Source organism: Carcharodon carcharias, chromosome 9, assembly GCF_017639515.1.
Source record: "Carcharodon carcharias isolate sCarCar2 chromosome 9, sCarCar2.pri, whole genome shotgun sequence".
Lineage (NCBI taxonomy): Eukaryota > Metazoa > Chordata > Chondrichthyes > Lamniformes > Lamnidae > Carcharodon > Carcharodon carcharias.
In genome coordinates, this window is record NC_054475.1 from 7,152,407 (window position 1) to 7,175,922 (window position 23,516).

General features: G+C 43.4%; 1 protein-coding gene across 1 annotated transcript; it reads left to right on the top strand.

Moving 5' to 3' along the window:
- The first annotated feature begins 355 nt into the window (after positions 1-355).
- Positions 356-21,693, top strand: LOC121281727. The gene is made up of 6 exons (XM_041194635.1): positions 356-981; positions 5,651-5,974; positions 12,117-12,225; positions 14,885-14,973; positions 19,878-19,930; positions 20,436-21,693. The coding sequence occupies exons 1-6, from the start codon at positions 909-911 to the stop codon at positions 20,733-20,735; spliced, it is 948 nt and encodes a 315-aa protein (XP_041050569.1). The 5' UTR covers positions 356-908; the 3' UTR covers positions 20,736-21,693.
- The last annotated feature ends 1,823 nt before the right edge of the window (positions 21,694-23,516 follow it).

The window sequence follows — 23,516 nt, forward strand, 5'->3', positions numbered from 1 at the left end:
TGCTAAGAAATATAAACTATAAATTATACATTAAATGGCAGATTCAACTAAGTCAGATCTTACTTAGCAGTCCAGACAGCACATAGGTCCTTAAGCTCAGTCACAAAGTACTTCAAAACTCTTCCTCACAAAGAGTTTCAGTTCTTCTCCTTCTAGGCTGTAATCTGATCCCCAGCCGACATCAGTGCACATTCAACCTGGGTTCCATCTTCATCAAAGATGGCACACATCAGCAGAATCTCCTTAACTCAGTCTCAATGGCATAGATCCACCAATGTTATCTTCAGGTAACAGAAACAACTGCAACAACTTATTCTCAGCCTCTAGATCCGGTCTCTGTCTTCTTCTGCCTGTACTGCACCACTGGACTCATCAACTGCTACCACTGAGATTGGAAGGCATCTGCACTTTATACAGCCTCAAACATTATCGGTCTGCCCAAAGGGGTTGGTTTCCCAATCTCAATTGTAGTTTTTGTTTATTTTCTAGAAGCTGGGAGGGCCTGCCTCCTTTCTCTGTTTCCCTTCTTCTGTTTCCTGTTTTGTGTTCCTTTATCAGTTAGGGTCTGCCTCAGAAAAACAAAGCTTGGTAACCAGAGATCCCATGACAATAATTAAGGCTGAGACAGACAGAGTTTTAGCCTCACAGCTGTAGGGATTCAAGGGATATGGCAAGAGGACAGAAATGTGGCCTCAAAGCCAATGATCAGCCATGATTGTAATGAATGATGGGGCAGCCCAAGGAGCAGTATGGACTACTCCCGCTCCTCCATCTTATGTACTTATTTCATCAGATGATGTACTGTAGTTTCATCACCTGGCTTCCTGCCATCTTCTTCCTCTTTTACGTCCTTTGTACAATTATATCAGATACTTATTTTAATGTGAAAACTAAGAGCTGGGTGACTGATGACAAGCGCTGATCTGAACTTTGCAAACAAAATGATGTGGGTTCTGATCCTTCTCATTTGTTCTCTGCCCGGTGAGTGACAATCAGGTCTGGATATTCAGATAATCAATGGTCGTTTAAGTCCAGTGTATGGTTTATGAAAGGGATACAAGACTTCACGCAAATGTCATTCATTTATTTTTACTGAGACTTAAATTCCTGGAGACATGTCAAAGCACCAAATGCTCAGAAAAAATGAATGACATTTGTTTGAAGTCTTGTATCTCTTTCAACTATAGTATTGTAGTTCAGAACCACTCACCAATATATAGTAAACTGTATTATTAACTGTGAATAGAAAATAAAGAAGCCCATTTAATTGTTCAAAAACCTATATGAGGAACAAACAAAACACAAAGATAATCCATTTTAAACTGTAAAAAACGACTTTCCTCTCGGTCAGATGTCCAATACAGATTGAAGACTGTTGTGGTAATAATCTGTCAAACAGAACATGTCTTGTATGTGCAATTGCTTCTGATATTTAAAGCACTGTTGATAAAATATTGTTTTCTGAGACTCTGTCAGTGACACTGGTAGACTGTTGGTCTATAGTACGTGCCCAAATGGGTAGCCATTCTCTTATCACTGTTTAAAATTTAACCAACTTTTAACTTTCACACTCATATTAATTATGCTGCAATGGAATTTTTGATCAATGCTTTCAATCTATTTTCTAACCAGCAGTGTTAAACTCTCAGGCTCACAATACTCTAAATCATGCACGGGATTCCCTGGCCTCACCGACTGGTGGGGTCTTTCGGTCCCACCAAAGTCAACAGGCTTTTGCTTGGGTACTGCATCTACTGTGGCGGGACCCACACGCTGGTGCGGGAACTTAGTTAATTCGATTACATCAAACATAAGATTAGCAATTTTATATAAAATATTTTATGTACTTTGGTACATTTAACTGACGCATGTATCTGTCTGTTTGAAATTCTTCCTCGGTTCGATACTTCCTCTTTCTGGTCGGAACTCTTTTACATTCCTTTCAACCTCTTTAATATTTCCTATATCCTTTTTCCCTTTCTGCTCTTCTCTCTGCCTCTTCACCTTGTGTATTACCTTGTTTTCTGGTATAAACTCTTTTCCCCACCTTGAAACTTCCTCACCCAGCAGGGCCATTGGTCTAATAGCTGTTAAAGTTATCCTCTACTGGCTGCTCCTCTTCCAGAACTGGTCCCAATGTGCCAGAAATCTAAACCGTCTCCTACTGAAACAAAGCTCCAGCCAGAGAATTACTTCCCTTATCTCACTATTCTTATACTGACTGTCCTGTGACACTGGGAATAATTCTGTGTTTACAGCCCTCTTGATATATTTCCAAGTTCCTGAATATTCTTTCATTGAATCTTGTTTCTTTTTCCCTTTCTATGTACTTTGTTTTTATGAATTCTGTTCCCTCCTCTCTCCACATCCTCCTGCAGTACAGGTTGCAGCCAACAAAGTTGAGAGGTTGGAAAGTGTTTTGACAGTTGCCATGATGATGAATGAATTGGAGGGGTATCTCAAATTCAAGTTGTTCTTGCAGTTAGAAATAAAGACGTCTATTTATCTGTCGTGATTTATGCCCTCAGGTCATCAAAGGTAAATAACCTCTGCATTATTATTTGAGTCATGAGCAAACTGAAGAAGGGTAAATAAGATTGGAGAGATACTGAAGCAGTCCATGTACAAATGCAGCAAGATCTGGACAATATCCAGGTTTGGGCTGACAAGTGGCAAGTAACATTCGCGCCACACAAATATCAGGCAATGATCATCTCCAACAACAGAGAATCTAACCATCGCCTCTTGACAATCAATGGCATTGCCATCGCTAAATCCTCCACTATCAACATCCTGGGATACCATTGACCAGAAACTGAACTGGACTAGCCATATAAATACTATGGCTATAAGAGGCTAAGGATCCTGTGGTGAGTAACTCACCCCCTGCCTCCCCAAAGCCTGTCTACCATATAGAAGGCAAAAGTCAGGAGTGTGGTGGACTACTCTCCACTTGCCTGGATGAGTGCAGCTCCAACAACACTCAAGAAGCTTGACACCATCCAGGACAAAGCAGCCCTGCTTGATTGGCATCCCTTCCACAAACATTCACTCCCTCCACCAGCGACGAACAATGGCAGCAGCATGTACCGTCTACAAGATGCACTGCAGAAACTCACCAAGGCTCCTTAGGCAGCATCTTCCAAACCCACGACTGCCACAACCTAGAAGGACAAGGGCAGCAGATACATGGGTTACCACCACCTGCAAATTCCCCTCCAAGCCAGTCACCATCCTGACTTGGAACTATATCAGGGATGGGCAATAAATGCTGGCCTAACCACATCCCATAAATGAATTAAAAAAAAGTGTGGGAAAGGGATCATGTGAGAGGAGATATAGTAAATCAAAGGGAAACAATGAATAGACCAGGGTAGCGATTTGGGTAATGATAACCAGAGTGTGGCAGCAAGAGACAGAGTGGGCAAACTTAAGAGTGCATCAGTTGATAAGGCCAGAGATTGCAAAAATGGTAAAAAGACAGATTTAAGGCTCTGTATCTGAATGTGTGCAGCTTTCATAACAAAATGGATGAATTGTTAGCACGGGTGGAAATAAATATTTATGGACTGATAGCCATTATAGAGACATGGTTGCAAAAAGATCAAGGCTGGGACCTGAATATTGAGGTGTATTTGACAGTTTGAAGAGACAGGAAGCTAGGAAATGGCGGTGGGGCAGCTCTGTTAATCAAGGATATCATTAGTGCAGTAATGAGAGATGAACTTAGCTTGAAAGAGCAAAATGTAGAATCATTTTTGGTAGAGATAAAAAATAGGAAGAGGAAGAGATAAATTGGGGGAGTGGTTTATAGGCCCCCTATTAGTAGTTACACAGTAGAACAGAGCATACAGGAAGAAATTAAAGGTACCAGAATAATCATGGGTGACTTTAATCTACGTGGAGATTGGGCGAATCAGATTGATAAAGGTAACTTGGAAAATTATATCATAGGGTGTTTTCGGAACAATTCCATAGAGCAGTATGTTCTACAGCCAACTAGGGAGCAGGCTATCCTAGACCTGGTAGTGTACAATGAGACAGATAAAATCAATAACCTCATGGTAAAGGAGCCTCCAGGCAAAAGCGATCATAACATGTAGAACTTCATGTTCAGTTTGAAAGGGAGAAATGTGGGTCTAAGACTCATATCTTACGTAAGACTGGGGTCCGCGCTCAGCACCTTCCCATCCGATTAAATGCCCCCTGTCACCAAACTCGCCATGTGATGAAGACACAGGGCGTAATCGTTCTAGGTTTGCACCAAGTGCAGTAGCGGGAAAGAAAAAGGATGTTAACCCACTGGCCGCAATGGTGGCTTTTCACGCTGTAACATCCCAATTATGCTTTCAGGGAAATGTACCATTGCGATGGTGGGCAGGCTCTGATTCGCCTGCCATGCCGTTATCTCACTGCTTCCTCACAACACCCGCCATATTTAAAATGCAGCCGCACTCAGTGCTTCCAGCCCAGAACTTCTGCAAAGAAGACATGGCCCCAAAAGGCAAGAAGACTGCAAACCCCCTCGGTTTAGTGATGCGTCCTTCAAGCGCCTTTTGGACACCTTGGCGGCCCACCGTGATGTCCTCTACCCTGGCTCTGGCCGCAAGAGGTGCAGCAACATTACCAATCCAGCCTGGAATGAGCTGATAGCGGTGGTCAGGGCCAACATCTTGCAAAAGAGGACAGCCATCCCGTGCCGAAAGAGGGTGAATGGCTTCCTCTGTTCCGCCAGGGTAAGAGTTTGTCTCAGTGACAGTAGTGAAGGCCCATCAATTCTCAGTAAAATTGTTGGTGAATCTGGTTGCCTTTGTGCTTCAGCTATTGGCTCTCACACAGAGTTCAAGTGGAAACTCCCTGTGCCCATATCTCCAAAAGGCAGGAGAGAGGGGCCCTAAATTGTTTAAATTGTGCCACCCAACTGGCCATAAATGGCTTCCTTTTTAACTGTAATGGGTTCAAGATGTCCGAGTGTCTTACTCTGGAGAGGCAGATCAATGCCTATTATATTTAACTGAGGCTCTACTCCTCTGATTTTGAGATCCATTTGAATTCAATAGTTTGCAGGCTGTGTTTTCCAAGGCTTGGGAAGCTGGGATTTTAAAAGCAATGAGGAACTTCTAGCTGCAGCAGGAAAATGTATTTCCAGTGCCATCATGGATAAGGAGGGTAGCTTTCCCCGCTACTGTCCACCACCTCCCCCCACCCCCATCCCCAAACCGGCAACAACACCTCCCACCACCTAAGCAAATCCACAAAGTTTATAACTGATATCTGGCAATTTTTCATCATTGTTTTTTGCTGTGCTAATCCACAAATGTCTCCAACTAATTCACATCTGAGGTTCAAACAATTAAACAGTAACATAGGCTGGCTACCTGCTACTGAGAGACATTGTTAGCCCTGATTTTCAAATAGAAGCTTTCTCGGTATCATTGCTGCTTTCTTGACCTGGAGGCTTGAAGTTCTGATCTAGTAACAGACGTGATAGTTCAGGCTGGTAGGAGGATGGAGAGATATGGAGAGCTGAATGCACTGTTGAGATTCCAACAAGACAGGCCCTGGGTGAGATACAGAAGTGGTGAAAATTGGAGAGTCTTTGATTTTTGGATGCTCAGTCATTGTGTGAATATTTGTTTCTTTCCCACAGACCCCGTGTCTCTTCCTGTGCTTAAATTTTCATCACCACCAAATGTCTCATGTTCTGGGGGCTCAGTGTCCATCTTCTGTGAGTCTGTCCAGGGATCCCTTCCCATTCAGTACACATGGTATGAAAAGACCCTGTCTGAAGATTCAAAGATCTCTGACACCAATAAACTGGATCTACATTGTCAATCCTTCAAACAGCAACATCATCAATATTACTGCACAGCCTTGAATAATCAGGGAGAAAAAACCAGTGAAATGGTTAATGTGTTGGTGATCAGCAGCTCAGAGGAGACCTGTGTGTATGTGACACAAATCGGCAACATTGGTAAGTGTTACTGTAAACAAACAAAATGGTAATTGAATTTTTTAATTAATTAATGTTTATCCAAACTGGTCACTGGTTAAATTCCTTCAGTCACCCTGAGCAACGGGAACTGACCAAATTCACTCTATTTGGTTTCTCAACAGTTCTGAACAAGGTCACTGATTTGCATTTTTCATTAAAAAATGGACAGAAATATTCCCCCAAAACATGTGTAAACATCGTAGGAATTCCATTAATCCCATTAAATTAAAATGGAATCTGATTAAAGTACTGTGCACAGTATTGGTGTAAAGTACTGGTGTACGGTGTTAAAGGAATATGTAAATGCATTAGAAGCAGTTCAGAGAAGGTTTAGTTCACTAGTACTGGGAATGGAAGGGTTATCTTATGAGGAAAGGTTGGACAGGCCAAGCTTGTATCTGCTGGAATTTAGAAAAGGAAGAGGAGACTTGATTGAAACATATAATACCCAGAGGAGTCTTCTCAGGGTGGATGTGGAAAGGATATTTCATCTTGTGGGAGAATCTAGAACTAGGGGTCACTGTTTAAAAATAAGGGGTCGCACGTTTAAGACAGAAAGCAGGAGAAATTTTTTTTCTCACAGAGGGCCATGGGTCTTTGGAACTCTCTTTCTCAAAAGATGGTGGAAGTCGAGTCTTTGAATATTTTAAAGGTAGTGCTAGATAGATTCTTGACAAGTAAAGGGGTGAAGTTTATGGGGGTAGGCCGGGATATGGAGGAATCGGATCAGCCATGATCTTATTGAATGGCGGAGCAAGCCTGACGGCCCACTCCTGCTCCTAATTCGGATGGTTGTACTGACTGGTCAATCAGATGGATGGTTGGGCAGTCCTGACTATGTTACATCAATAGTTACCCAGATAAAGTTATAAGAATTAAAACCACTTCTAGCTTCTGGGTAACAATTGTCCTGACCCATACTGACCACCCCCAAGGTCACCCCCGGGACTCCTCCCACCTCCAAACCCTCACGGGACTTGCCCTGCCCACACCAAACACAACCTTCCCACGGGACTACACCCCTGCCATGGGGTTCCCAGACCTACAGGACTCCTAACCCCACAGGACCTCCCAACAGGAGTTGCCCCAAGGGACACCTCCGCTCACAGGACACTCCCAACCCCCAACTACCCCCACCACTCCTGGACCAGGAAGACCTGACCACCCCCTGCAGACTTCCCAAACCCCACTGCCAGCCACACACCACCCCCCCCCCAACCCCCCCACCGCACCACCACCCCCCAGCCTGACAGCCTGACCTTTCCCCAACTGCCCCACACCCCCCACTACCCAAACCCCCCCCCACTGCCTGACCCCACCAACTGTCCGACACCCCCAGCAACTGCCCAACCCCCCAACTGCCCAACCCTCCCAACTACCCAACCATCCCCTGCCCTATACCCCCTCCCCCATCCTGACCCTCCCCCCATCCCCGCCCCCCCCACCACCGAACCCCACCCGCCCTCCCCCATTTCCCCACTTACCTGTCAAACCTAACCTCTGCCTGGCTTGAAAGTGACTGGACCTTTAAACTCACTTGATTTACGGCAGCAAGTGTTGTAAAAAAAGGGAGGGGGCGAGTCCTCCTTGTGTCCGACTCTGCAGCCGTCGACAGCAGGCCCCTGGGAGCGCATTCCCCTGCACAGTTCTCACCCAGCCTCAGTCAGAAGTTCAGGCGAGAAAGGGTCCAAAGGATTTTCGGATAAGAAACTAGGAGAGGAGTGGCAATCCAACTCTGACTGCAACTTCGCCAAAGCTCAGGCCCCACATGTCTAGTAGATAGAGTTCTTCATTGTGGTGATAAAAGCAAAATACTGCGGATGCTGGAAATCTGAAACACAAACAAAAATATCTGGAAAAACTCCGCAGGTCTGACAGCATCTGCAGAGAGGAACACAGTTAACGTTTCGAGTCTGTATGGCTCTTCACCAGAACAAATACATTCTTTTAACAGGAAAACACTACATGAATATTAGCTGCTTGATGTCCCTTTGCCTTCAATGCTCACCTGCCATCCCTTTTTCCCTCCAGGACATCCTTCCAGGGCAGGATTGTGGTTGCTGGACCCCCAGGAATACATTTTCCAGCAGTGGGAGAGGCCAGCTCTCTCTGCCTGGAACTTTATGGCCCGGGTTTTCATACCTGGGTCGGGTTCGCAGAGAGAGGAGAATTCCAGGCTCTGCAAAACCTACCTTCAAAAATAGCCGCCCGCAGTTGGGATTTTCATTCATAGGGGTACAAGCTGGATTAAAAGTTGTTCCTGTCGTCCCCAGGATGAGTGCGGAGGCTGCCGGTTGCGGAGGTGGACTGGCTGAAAGGCCCGTCTCTGTGCTTCAGCACTGTGTTTGAATCAATTTTAAAAATGATTGAAACAAAAAATAGCTCTCGCCCCCTCACCCTCCACACACTCCTTATGCCCTATCCATGGCCAGTCTATGCCAACCCATGCCCCCCATCTAACCCCCACACCCCTCAAACACTCTATGCAACCCATGCCCCTCTACCCACTCCCCATGGCCCCTCATATTCCCCATGCCATCCTATGCCCCTCCCTTGGCCCCATACCCCTTATGCCAATGCATGCCCCTCTACCCACCACCCATGGTCCTTCACACTCGCATGCCCCCACTCATCACCCTGTTCCCTTACGCACCCCCATGCCAACTCACCTAGTATCCCTGGACACTTCCTTAACATCTTTGACATAAACATCATAGAGTAGCTATTACGGGGGGCTTTAATTTCCCATATATAGGCTGGGGATAGTGGTAGTGTAAGGGGCAGTGAGGGACAAGCATTCCTAGGTTGTGTTCAGGATAATTTCCAACAGCAGTATCTGTCCAGTCCAAGAAAGGAGCTAGACCTGGTTCTTGGGAATGAGATGGGCCAAATAGATCAAGTGACAGTGGGGAATATTTAGGGGACAGTGATCATTGTTTCATAAGGTTTAGGATGAAGGTGAAAAATGACACTAGTCTATCCAGAGTAAGAGTAATCAACTGCCACAAAGCAGACTCCAAAGGGGCAAGAACGTAGCTGGGCCAGATAGACTGGAACCAAAGCTCAACGGGGAAAACAGGAGCTGAACAATGGGCTACCTTCAAAGAGGAGATGGTTTGGGCACAATCAAGGTATGTTCCCTCAAAAGGGAAGGGCAGGACAAACAAATCCAGAGCTCCCTGGGTGTCAAAGGAGATTGAATTTAAGTTAAAGAAGAAAAAGTGTGCTTACGACAGGTGTCAGGTAGCAAGTGCAATTGAGAACCAAGCTGAATAGAGAAGGTTCAGAAGGGATGTGAGAAAGCAAATATGAGAAGCAAATAGGGATTATGATAAATCCCAAGGAAATCCCAAAGTATTCTAGAAGCACATCAATAGTAAAACGGTGATAAAAGCAGGAGTAGGGCCAATTAGGGACCAGAAAGGGGATCTACACGTAGAGGCAAAGGGCATGGCTGAGGTGTTAAATGAATACTTTACATCTGTCTTTATATACAAGGCAGATGCTGCCCAGGCCATGTTGACTGAGGAGGAAACTCAGTCACTAGAAGGGTTTAAAATTGATAAGGAAGAGGTATTAGATAAGCTGTCGGTACTCAAAGTCGAGAAGGCACCGGGACTGGGTGAGATGCATCCAAGAATATTGAAGGAAGAGAGAGTGGAAATTGCAGAGGCACTGGCAATAATCTTTCAATGTTCCCTGGATTTGGGGGAGGTGCTGAAGGACAAGAGAATTGCAAACATTACGCCCTTGTTCAAAGAAGGTTGTAAAGAGCTGCCCTGTAATTACAGACCAGTCAGTTTAACTTCAGTGATGGAGAAACTTCCAGAGACAATTATTCAGGATAGAATTAATAGTCACATGGAAAAATGTGGATTGATTTAGAAGAGTCAGCATGGATTTGTTAAAGGAAAATCATGTCTAACTAACTTGCTGGAGTTTTTTGAAGAGGTATCAGAGATGATTGATGAGGGCAAGACCATTGATGTGATGTATATGGACTTCTAAAAGGCATTCTATACAGTGCCACATAACAGACTTGTGAGGAAAGTAATAAGTCTTGGAATAAAAGGGACAGTAACAATGTGGATACAAAATTGGCTGAGGAATAGGAAACAGAGAGTAATGGTTAATGGGTACTCTTCAGGCTGGAAGAAGGTTTATAGTAGAGCTCCCCAGGGGTCGGTATTGGGACACTTGCTTTTCCTGATATATATAAATGATCTAGATCTTGGTGTGCAGGGGACAATTTCAAAGTTTGCGGACAACACAAAACTTGGGAGAATTATAAACTGTGAGGAGGACAGTGTAGAACTTCAAAAGGACATTGACACATTGGTGGACTGGGCAGATAGGTGGCAGATGAAGTTCAATGTGAAGATGTGTGAGGTGATACACTTTGGTACAAAGAACATGGAGAGGCAGTGTAAAATAAAGGATACTATTCTAAAGGGTGTGCAGGAGCAGGGACACCTGGGTGTATAATAACATAAGTCTTTAAAGGTGGCAGGATAGGTTCTAAAGCATGCAGTATTCTAGGCTTCATTAATAGGACATAGAGTACAAGAGCAGCAAGGTTATGAGGCACTTATATAAGACACTAGCTAGACCTCAGTTGGAGCATTGTGTGCAGTTCTGGGCGCCACACTATAGGAAGGATGTGAGTGCATTGGAGAGAGTGCAGGAGAGGTTTACGAGAATGGTTCCAGGGATGAGACACTTCAGTTATGAGGAAAGATTGGAGAAGTTGGGACTATTTTCCTTAGAGAGGAGAAGGCTAAGAGCTGACTTGATAGAAGTTTTCAAGATCATGTGGGATCTGGATAGAGTAGATAGGGAGAAATTGTTCCCACTCGTAAACGGATCGAGAACCCAGGGGGCACAGTTTTAAAGTGTTTTGCTAAAGAAGCAAATGCGAGGTGAGAAAAAAATTTTTCACACAGCGAGTAGTTAGGGTTTGGAATGCACTACCTGGAAGTGTGGTGGAGGCAGGTTCAATTGAAGCATTCAAGATGTCATTGGATGATTATTTAGATAGAAATAATGTACAGGGTTAGAGGGAAAAGACAGGAGATTGGCACTAAGTTAAAATGCTCAGAGAGCCAGTGCAGACATGATGGGTGGAATGGCCTCCTTCTACACCGTAACAATTCTGTGATTCTGTGACAGATTTTACACTTGTTTGACAGTTTTGACAGTTCCTTGACATTTCTTTTACAGCTGGACAGTTCCTTGCCAGCTTGATAGTTCTTCGACAGCTTGACAGTTCTAATGACTTTGTGCATTAAAAGTGCATTATTATTTTTAGTTTTGACAATGCCAAAGGGGTGCCTAACCTCTTCCAAATGTGTCCTGGGGCCCTATCCAAAAGGGTACGTTTTGTCTCCAGAAGGGTACCCTGGCTAGCCATAAGAATGCACCATTTTCAAGCCTCCCCTTGCCTAGTCTAATCTGCGCACTCTGGGTTTCACGCTCCTGGCCTACCAAAATCCCACTTCAGTGGAGGCAGCTGGTGATTTAAGTGACCAGCTACCTCCACAACTCTCAAATGCGCGAACACCAGCCTGACTCTAGTTCCACCACCTCAAAGATGGCAAATGCCAGTTTCAGGGACAGGGCCTAGAATTCTCAGCCATTTCTGGGATGTTTGCATGATGGAGATGCTCTGCATCGTGGTGAAAATCTGGGCCTATGTTTTCACATGGCAGAAAAGGGAATATCTGGATTGTAGCCCACCTTTTTATACAGCTCTAACATAACCTCCCTGCTCTTATATTCTATGCCTCAGCTAATAAAGGCAAGTATCCCATATGTCTTCTTAACCACCTTATCTACCTGTGCTGCTGCCTTCAGGGATCTATGTTGCTCTAGTAGTAACTCTGCTCCACCAACTCTCAAGAGTGAGAAAGAAACAGAAATTGTCAGTAAAAATGAGCCTTAACCAGGTGTCAGAAGGATCTCTACGTACTATGAGAGAGAAGAAAATTATATAGAAATTAAATCATCTGAATTAATTGTATCAACTGGTCTCTTACTGAAGATTTAGTTTGACAATGATACCCTCTCAGTTGACGACAAGTGAAAATGAGGTGAATCTAAATGTTATTCCCTGTTTCAACAGGACCTGAGTATTTTTGTGAAGATTCTACAACAACGACACATTCCACAAGTACAAAAATCATTTCCACCGATGATCAAAACCAATCTTCAGAATCCAAATTTCACACAAGGTACAATGTTCTCCTTGTTGGTGTCTTGATTAGCACTGCTAATCAAATGGAACTTAATCCTGAGAAGTGTGAGGTGATGCATTTTGGGAGGACTAACACAGCAAGGGAATACACGATGAATGGTAGGACCCTAGGAAGTACAGAGGATCAGAAGGACCTTGGTACATGTCCTTAGATCCCTGAAGGCAGCAGCACAGGTAGATAAGGTGGTTAAGAAGGCATATGGGATACTTGCCTTTATTAGATGAGGCATAGAATATAAGAGCAGGGAGGTTATGCTGGAGCCGTATAACAAGCTAGTTAGGTCACAGCTGGAGTATTGTGTGCAGTTCTGGTTGCCACACTATAGGAAGGATGTGATTGTACCGGAGAGGGTGCACAGGAGATTTACTAGGATGTTGCCTGGGTTGGAGCATTTCTGCTATGAAGAGAGACAGGATAGGCTAGGGTCCTTTGCCCTGGAGCAGAGAAGGCTGAGGGGGGACCTGATAGAGGTATACAAAGTTATGAGAGGCATAGATAGGATAGATAAAAATAAACTTTGCCCTTTAGCAGAGGTGTCAATAACCAGGGGGCATAGATTTAAGGTAAGGGGCAGAATGTTTAGAGGGGATTTGAAGGAAGTTTTTTTCACCCAGAGGGTTGTTGGAATCCGAAACATGCTGCCTGAGGGGGTGGTAGAGGCAGGAACCCTCACAACATTTAAGAAGTATTTAGATGAGCACTAGAAACACCATAGCATACAGGGCTATAGGCCAAGTGCTGGAAAATGGGATTAGAATAGATAGGTGCTTGATGGCTGGCACTGACACGATGAGCCAAAGGGCCTGTTTCTGTGCAGTATAAGTCTATGACTCTATGCTTGCATATGAGATACAATAGCTGAAATTTTGTCAACAGGGTTTTATTCCCAGCATGGTAACCAGAACTGTGAGTCAATTCCACTTTCTCTCTTTTCACCTTTTGCCACTCGATTATAATGAAACTTCCATGTGCCAGGGAGAGCATGAGGTGCGAAACATCACGAACGTGCCTCTGACTTTGTCACTGCATCTCAACCCGCCGTCAGGAAATCGGAATTCCCCACCAAATTGAGTCACCCCACACACCATATTTCCTGCCCTTGTGAGGTCCATAAAATTCACACCCCCTACCCTGCACCAACCACCCCCACCCCCCCCGCCCCCCCCCCACCCCCCCACCCCACCCCCATCGTTTTGGCCAAAGGGGTGAAAATCTTTTGGAATGTAGCTCATCAGAATGGAAATGGTTACTGGATTTACATTATGCTGTTGTGTTAGCTGCTCGACAAAATTGATATTCTTGTTGGTGAGAAAGAAGAATTAAAATTAGGCACCCCCCAATTTGCCAGCCCTCATATGATACTCTTATTCACCATGGATACTTCACTATTAACTTAATCTCATTTAGTATATGATGAGTTGTACTTGCCAAACTAGCCTTGCCGCTATCTATTCTAGAGTGACACTGACAAAGTATTTGCTTTTCTGCTGGTGAAAGGGAGGAATTAGAGTGATGTATCCACACAGCCCTTGAGATTACTAGTATGTGACATATCTCACAGCTTTGGTCTTACTTCCGCATTATTAGCCTGAGCTGTCGACAATAAGTAGCAGAAATTGTAGTCCGATGATGTAAACACTGAGGAATCAGGTCTTGGAAGTTACAACGGTGATAAAGAGAAAACGCCAACTAAATGTCAAACAGTGTTGGAAACACACAGCAGGTACATCCAGCCTGTGGAGAAAATAGACATAGTTATTGTTGAAGTGCAGTTGCCTCTTCAGTATTCTTGTTCATACCCAAACCTAAACAGGTCTGTTCACCCCATAGAAGCCTGCTGACCTGCTGAGCGTTTCTAGAAACATCTGTTTCTCATTCACATTTCTAGCGTATACAGTGTACTTATTTTTTACCAGATAACCATTAGGCATGTAAAATATGTTGAAAAGCTATGCATTTTATTTTGGGTCATATCTCTATGTCTGTTTTGTTGTATAGGTTTGACAATGAATATCATCTGAATATAAAATCCATATAGTGCATTAAATTGTTGTTGATTCTATTTTCTCAGAGCTTATCAGGTATTCTTTTCCTTAAAGTGAACTTTAACATGTAATAAACATGGCTCAGTAATAGTAAACTCACTTTCTGCGTCAGAGGGTTGTTTAACCCCAGAGACCTGAGCACATTATCTAGGCTGACACTCCAGTGCAGTACTGAGGGGGTGCCGTGCTACCAGAGGTGCCACCTTTTGGATATGATGTTAAACCCAGGCCCCGTTTGCCCCCTCAGGTGGATGAAACAGATCCTATGATAATATTTGAAGAAACACAAGGAGATTTCCCTGGAGGCTTGGCCAATATTTATCCCTTAACCAACACCATTGACTAAAACAGATTATCTGGTCATTATCACATTCCTGTTTCGGTGACCATGCTGTGTGCAAATAGCTGCCTCATTTCCCTCTTTGCAGCAGTTAACTATACTTCAAAATTGCTCCATTGTGTAAAGCGCTTTGGAATGTCCTGAGCTCTTGAAAGATGTTCTACAAGTATAAACCTTTGCTTTATTTAAACAAATGGCCAAGAATCAATTGTGAACCAACACTGTCCCTTGCCTATTCTCTGTTTCACAGGCTGATTTACATTGTGTTCGGAGTGCTGGGGGGCATTCTTGTGGTGTTTGCCGTTTCTCTACTTCTGTACCCGAGGCAAATCAACAAACGTGAGTTTCTATTTCTCTTTAATCACTTCATTTTATGGCAATAGTTTGCTGCAGAATATAAAAATATATGGTTTGTTGGAATCCTATGATTGTTGCAATCTGCACTTCCGGTCCAGATGTGTTAAAAATGGAAGACGATTAAGTTGTTGCTGTTGCTAGGTAAAACAAATATTTCCCTGAACCCTGCGGGAAGTAAAATTCACCATGGGTTTAGAATGATAGAGGCATCTGACAGGAAATTACTTGGTGGATGTGAGATTTCAATGGGCCTTGGTCTTTTGATTGTAAGACGGATGGCGGCCTCTTCCATTCTGGAGTCTAAGTTAGGAGTGACTTCTGCTGGAATTGGGTGGGAATGGCTGAGCATGCGAGATCGTGCACTGTTCAGCTCCTTAATTGTGCATCCGTGAGGAGCTCGGTGAATCTCGAGGCAGGGCCTGGCAGGAAGTCATCCACCCAGCCGTTACATCATAGGGTCGAATGTCCGGATGCCATACTTAAAGGGAACCTAGCTCCGGATTCTGCATCCATAATAATGTTCAAGAGAAGACAGCAACCTGCAGGTCCACGGTTCAGTCATGGCTCTCAGCAGACATCCCTCCACGCTGTCCACGAAAGGTGGGAGGTGCTGTTTCTGTGGGATGGGAGCAGGAGGCCCTCCCACCTGATCGCGGCAGCCTAGGAGGATGTTTGCGCCCATGGGGTCCAATAAAGGGCAGCCCGGCAATGCAGAGAAAGATGGAATGGCCTGCTGTTCTCTGCCAGGGTAAGTGGCACCATCTACTCACTGCAAACTCACACTCTCAAAAAGGGCATCAGGCCGTCTACGGGTTAGAGTGCATAGAGATGCCACACACAACCAGCAGATGGGGCATCAGCACTGAATGTGTACCAGCCACTTTAAGCTCTCTATCTCATATTAGTTCCAGGACAAACAGCTTCTTAATCACTTACTGGGGAGGGCTCAACAGCGACAATAGACATGCATGTTTCTGAACCAGTGATTCACCCGATAGTCTCACAATCAATCCTTCTGTCTTTCTGCAGGACAAAATGGCTTGCAGCCAAAAAGAGTGGGCCAAGACAGGAGGTGGCACTCCAGAACTTCGTCCCCTCAGAATTTCTGAGGGACAGGCCGCAGAGTTGGCAGAAGAGTTTGTGCGGAAGGTGAGATCAGCCTTCCCCCCTCCCCAACATCCAGTCTCCATCTACAATATGCGGGGGCATTGACTGTGAGTGATCTTTAATGTACGAGCCTGCTTAGTCAATCCCTAATACTCTCTTTTCTCTATCCCAGATACCAGCAAGAAATGGGGGCGGACATCATCCACGAGATGTCACAGCCCCAGCCCCACTTTGACGAGGAAGTGTCAGAGGAAGCACCATCACACCATTCACCCACATGCCCCACCAGTGCAGATCTATCCACTTCGGTGGGTCCTAGTTTTAGAGCAGGCCCGGGTTCAGAATCAAGTGATCGCCTCATAGACATGGATCCACAGCTGGCGGAGGTAGTGACAGCTGAGGTCTCTGTCACTCAGAGGACTGCTGGAGACCAGGCCCTTGCTGAGTCCAATTCAGACAACGAGCCCCTGGATTCAGCCCTAACAGGCCTCTTGGAGATGCAGAGATAGGCAGGGAAACATCAAGCAGGATTGTCAGACGCCATCCGCAGACTAGACAGAAGACTGCGGGAATCCATCTACATTTTGTCTGTTGTTGTGGTTCCAGCATGCAAGTGCAAAGGGATGGGTGGTGGCCATCTTGGAAACCCAGGTCCAGCAGAACACAGTTTCTGCCAGATTTGCGCTTGAACCTGCCACACCATCAGTCTAGCCATCGGTGTGTTTCAGCAATGACAAGGCAAGAGGGGCACAGGGCACCTTGGCCTCCCTCCAGGTGCCTCTTCTCCTCAGGGAGTCAAGGAGGTGCCATCGGGCACCCACAGGGAGGAGTAGTGCCAACCTAGCACCTCAGTGCATCGACCCAGGACACTCCAAGGGTGCCCTGCCACTCCACCTGCCCTCTGGCCAGCGGCCCCATCAATTCCAGCAGGTCAGGCTGAAGATGGTGCGCTTGCAACTGAACAGGCCGGGGCCCTCTAGGCCTATTAACATAACGTTAATGCACACAAAAGGTCTTCCCGACATTGGTCATCGGGAAGCTCATTCCACCTTGAAAGTTGGGTGAACAAGATTCCGACAGCTCGTGCCGACATCAGGGAACAGACGTTTGCTTTCCCGCCAAATTAAGTACACCAGGATTCCCGCTGCTGGTAAGGCCGGAAGATTCCGCCCTTGTAATTGAAAGTGTTGAGGATTTAATGAGCTAATTTTTTCTCTTTTGACCCAATCGTAATCAGTTGCAGTCAAATACTGGATTGATATTTCTTCTCTAAAGGGATTAGTTTGGATGACCAATGTTGGAATGTTTTCTCAAGTACTTATTAGATTTTCTGCGGGTTGTAAGAATACAATCTGATTCTGTTTAGTTTCTTTTTGTGATTATAGATCTGTTTAAGACCAAGCAAGCCCAGTCTTCCCCAAATCATATCTTTCAGTGAGTAAAAACAAAAAACAAAAAACAAAAAACTGCGGATGCTGGAAATCCAAAACAAAAACAGAATTACCTGGAAAAACTCAGCAGGTCTGGCAGCATCGGCGGAGAAGAAAAGAGTTGACATTTCGAGTCCTCATGACCCTTCGACAGAACTAGGCGAATCCCAGGAAGGGGTGAAATATATTTCACCCCTTCCTGGGATTCGCCTAGCTCTGTTGAAGGGTCACGAGGACTCGAAATGTCAACTCTTTTCTTTCAGTGAGTAATCTTTCAGAGGGAGTCCCTTTGGTATGTTCACCAAATTCCTGTCAGCAAGAAGTCAGGAAAGCCATGAATAGAATGAATTAATGATTGCCTTAAAGTCATGAATGTACCAATTTGCTGAGCGCACTTTAAGCGCTCGTACAAAAAAAATGTGCAGGTCAAAATATTTTCCCTGTGACACCAACCCTGGCAACATCGATAAAAACAGTTCAATTTTGAAGCCAAAGCTTTGTACAGTGGGAATCCAGATGTGTTTGGCTTTGACATCTGAAGCCAAATCCAGATGTGAAATTTCAAAGCCTGAGTCTTAAAGTTGACACAGTGATGGCTGGGATGTTAATTAAAGCAGAGACGGCACCACAAGATGTTTATAAAATCTAATAAAACCCATTAGTTGCTCATTTTTCACCCATCATTACTCTTATTTTTACTCTGTGGCAATTAATTCTGCTGCTGCTGGAAGGTTTGAGAGGAAAAGGTTGTGCAAACAATAGTGCATCTCATTGCAGATACGGCAGTAGCAGGAAGGTTAGTCAACTTGACCATGTTTCACAACTCTTCACTTCAATAAGGGAACAGGATCTGCAAGATTCTAGTAGAAAAAGCGATCTCCTAACTCTTTCATTTAGGATACAGGTGTTTAAAGGTTAAATCTGCTCCGAGTATTACGATGATAATCACACATGTTTATGACCATCCTTACACATGCAGACTATACTTTGACAAAAAAGGTCAAGTTTCTCTATTTTTTTTTACTTCACATTTTCTTCCTTTTCCTTCTTGTTTACCAGAGATTTTCAATGAAACGAATGATCAAGTGGCTAAGGGAAAGTTATTTCTTCTGGTCAGGGAGTCAGTGCTGAAGGGTCATGAATTTTAAATTATTACCGGGTGACTGAAGAAAAAGGTTAAGAGAAGTTTAATTAATCAGAAGCTAGTTGAAGCATGAAATGATTTGCCACAAGGAATGGTAGAAACCATCCGATTTCTTTTAGGGAAAATTAGGAAACTGATTTGAAGCAGAAGGAGATACAAAGAATTGAAGAGCGAGCAAAAGGTATTAGTTTTCAGTTGCCCCAGAAAGAGTTGCCACAAACAGCTGTGGTCCCCTGAGACAAATACTGTTCATGGACCAACGATATAGATGAGTTAATGTATTGTCAATGCAGTTCCAGAGGTTGATCCTCTGATTCATCCAGCTGCTCATAGTGAAACCACTATCCCCGGCCATGGAGATGTTGGATAATTCCCACATCCATCACACATGTAGACCGCACTGCTGTAACTGACTGGGATTGACTACACGGACATAATTTGTGTAAAACTATCTTCCACATTGATTTTGCTGGAGAAATAACCCTGTTCTTAGAAGGAAAATTTGAGTTAGTTTCAGCCATCAATTCTGTTTCCTCTAGCTAGTAGAGACTTCTTTAAAGTAGATTCTGTAGACTGTTTGGTATTGTGCACCTTTTGAATAGACCCTGCTAAGTAAATAGATTTTGTTTGCTGTCACATAAGTTGGTTCCTCCCTTTCTCCAAAATACACAGTTGAGTCAAAAGACAGAGCCTGTTTTTAACTCTGCATAAGTAAATTTGGCTGCTCATTTTTCCCTGTAATGAATTGTTTGGTCTACCCCCTGATATCAGAACAGAACAGGAGCTCCTTTTCAGTGTAGGATTGATGGGATCTTTGTGTTGCAAAATTCTAAACACATATTGGCTGGTGGGGGGTGGTGGGGGGTGGGAGTGGAGGGTGAAGGGGTTTAATTTTCACCTTCACATCTTGGGCAATAATGTGACAGAGCACCATGTAGGAATTAAAGGGATAAAAATCAAGATTCAATTACAACATCTGCTCCATCAGATGGTGGGAGTGAGAGTTATCTTCACTCTTGCTGAATATTATGCAAAATAACCAACAGCTATTTCCGCTCTATATAGGGAAATCATGAGCGCAATGCAGATGAGGTTCGCATGAATGTAGATCAATTGTAAGATTATGCACACTGCAACACAACAATTTTAAGCATATTAACCATTCCTGTTACAGTTCTTTCAACAATAACATTGTGATTTTTCAGATTCAATCGGCATTGTATGTTATCGAAGAAACAAGTCTTTAAACGATAATGAGGTAAGGATGAAGGAAGTGTAAATAATGTTTGGAAATTTGCAGAACTGGATAACATAAACTTCACAGGATCCAGAAACAGGTCGTTCAGTCCAACTGACTCATCTAACTCTATCAGCATTTCCTTCTATTTCTTTCTCCCTCACGTGCTTATCTAGCTTTGCCTTAATTGTAACAATGCTATTCGCCTCAACCAATCCTTAGAAAAGAAGGAGGGAGTGCAGGAGGATTCTTTACCAGTGGTCAGAGTGTGGAACTCGCTACCACAGCGAGTAGTTGATGCCGATATCATAAATCTATTCAAGGGGAAGCTAGATAAGCACATGATGGAGAAAGGAATTGAAAGATTTATTGGTGAGATTAGATGAAGAGGGAGGCTCATTAGGAGAATGACACCAGCATAGACTTGACATAGTAATCAAGAAATAAATTTCTCCTCATAACAGCACAAATCACCAATCAAGTTAATCAGAAATAAATTGCATCATGTATTTTTTTTATATTGTAGCAATTGGTAGCAGCGGAGGAGAGCACTATATATGAAAATGTGAGGGTCACTCAAAGTAGCTCACCAAAAACACACAGCTATGGAGATGTCCAGTTCAATAATAGTGAAAATGGAATCATTTATGCAACAGTGCAGTTTCAAAAGAAACCCCCAGCATGGAGTGGTGAAGTGGAAAGGCGCTCACTTAACAACACAGACAATGTCATCTACAGTGGTATCAATATTCAAAGCCAGCCCACAAAGAACAATAGGAAAACTTCATCACTCAATACTCCACAAGATTCTCAAATGGAAATTTAGTCTACTGTTACTCGTTAGAAACACTTGCACCACGTGAATTGTTTTCCTTAGTGTTCTATCTCATTTTGTATTTTAGTTGCATTGAATTTATTCTGCCATGACCCACTCACATATTTACCTTGTCTAACTCTTTCTATACTTTGAAAGTTATTTCCTCCATTTCCACTGCTCCTCCCAGTTTGGTATCATCAGCAAATGTAATCAATTTACCTTGGGTTTCTGAGTCCAAGTCATTCATGTCAATGAGAAGTAGTAGTGTTCCCAATATCGAGCCTTGTGGCAGCCCACCCAGTATATATTTCCTCAAATATCTAAGCCAGCCCATCATAATAGCTCTAAGGGGTCTGCTTTGCTGAGTATCAAACTTTTGTCTCCAGGTCAGGAGTCATAGGTTCGAGCTCCACGATAGTGACAGAAGAATATCCAGGGTCAGAAAATATAAGTAAAAATAGTCAACATGGATCCCAAAATGCCAAATCATGCCTAACCCAACAGTATTCTTTGAAGACATAGACAAGGTTAATATACTAGATGTCAAGTTATTGGATTGTAAAAAAATCTATGATAAAGGTACCACAGAGTAGGCTCATGACAAAGGTTCATTCATGTGGACTCTGAGGGCAAATAGCTGAATTGATGCAGAGAAATGTTTCCACTTGTGGGAGAATGCAAAAGGGCTAGAAATGTAATGTCGTTACCAATAAATCCAACAGGGAAATAAGAAGAAATTTCTTTACTCAGACAACAGTTAGAATGCTGCTACCACAGGAGTGATTGAAGCACATAACTTAGATGCTTACAAATGGATGAGTACTAGACGAGTACATCAGAGAAATGGGAATAATCCTTAGAATCCTTAGACAGCACCTTCCAAACCCAGAACCACTAGCATCTAGAAGGACAAGGGCAGCAGACACATGGGAACACCTCCGCCTGGAAGTTCTCCTCCAAGCCACTCACCACCCTGACTTGGAAATATATCGCCGTTCCTTCACTGTTGCTGGGTCAAAATCTTGGAACTCCCTCCCTAACAGCCCTGTGGGTGTACCTACACCGCATGGACTGCAGTGGTTCAAGAAGGCAGCTCACCGCCGCCTTCTCAAGGGCAACTAGGGATGGGGAATAAATGCTGGCCCAGCCAGAAGGTCGCCAGCTAGGCCACATCCCATGAATGAATGAAACAAAGATATGCTGTAAGACTGAAATCAGGCAGATAGAATGGAAGGAAACTTGTGTGGACTATAAACAGCACAGACTAGTTGGGCTGTTTCAGTGCTGCAGATTCCATGTAATTCAATGCAAATTCTTGCCCATGTTTATAAATGAGTGCAGCTTTATTCATTTTTGTTGTAAAGTTCTTTTCTCAAAAAAGGCAGCTTGCGTCAGTCCTAAATTTGAACAGAGCCGTTTGGAATTTCTGTATCAATGGTGTATTTACATGTTGAAAATTAAAACTGATAATAAAAAATGCTGGTACAAAGCATGCAATACTATAAATCTTTCAAACATTAATAAAATGTAGTAATAAGAATGTGCACAACCATATCAATTTCAAAGTAAGTATCATTTGGAACAAACGTAACACTCCAAAAACAACTATAGCCAGAATTTTCCGGCCTCTCCTGCTACCGGGATCTTCCAGTCCTACTGATGTCAATGGACTTTTGACCAGGTCGCCATATTCTGCATTTGTTTTGTGCCTGTGTGACGTCTAGAATTGAACGCAATACTCCAGTAGAGGCTTAACAAGCATTTGTAAAGGTTTAGCATAATTTTCTTGCTTTTGTACTCTACTTCCCTATTAATAAATACATTTTCTTTTTTAAACAGCTTCTCAGCTTGCCCTGCCACCTTCAAATATATTTTACAGAGCTATACCCCCCCAAAATAAATCGCACAGCTGTGGCACTGAAAATATTTATAATTATATATGTCTCACAGTGTAATTGCACTCTGTTGCAGAAAAGTAATATGGCATCCTTTGTAATTAAAAAAACACGATTCTTGGCTGCATTTTTTTTAACTCCTTTCCAGAGTTGTTCCAGATACCACTGTAAAACTCTCTGCTCAGAGTCCATGGCACATTCAGAGGGGTATGCTCTTTGATAATGGAACTCCTTGTTACATTGCTGAAGAGATGCAAAAGTCATTCTGACTGCATCTGTTGTCCCTCAAAAGACTTGCAGAATAATTATTATGCTGCTCAATTTATAATATTGTAAATTCACAATATACTGCCATGAAACACATTAAACTTGGGGACAAGGGTTCAAGAGTTTTATACAGATTTTGCACTATAGGTCAGCAGACTGCCATTCATAAACACTCATATTAGCACCTGAATGAAAATAGACATGCATTTATATAGCACCTTTCACAACCGCAGTATGTCCCAATGTGCTTTACAGTCAATAAAGTAATGTAGGAATTTTGGTACAGGATGGTCCCCCAAGCAGAAATCTAATAATAATCAGATAACTTGTTTCTTGTCGACATTTATTGAGAGGTAAATATTAACCAGGACACTTAACTGACCTGGATAACTCCTGCTTAGACATAGGCTGCAATTAAGAATGCTAACATGTTGAAGCATGTTACACAAATAATTTCCAGGTTGAACACTGTGTAAAGCAAAATAAACAAGAAAATAGGCCATGGTTGTTATGATCCCTACAGAGACCAAAAAACCAAATGACCTCAAAGAGAAAACCAATGGACAAGGTATCACTTTTTATAACTTTTGCTTTAACAATCAAACTAAAATCAACATAAATTAAACAT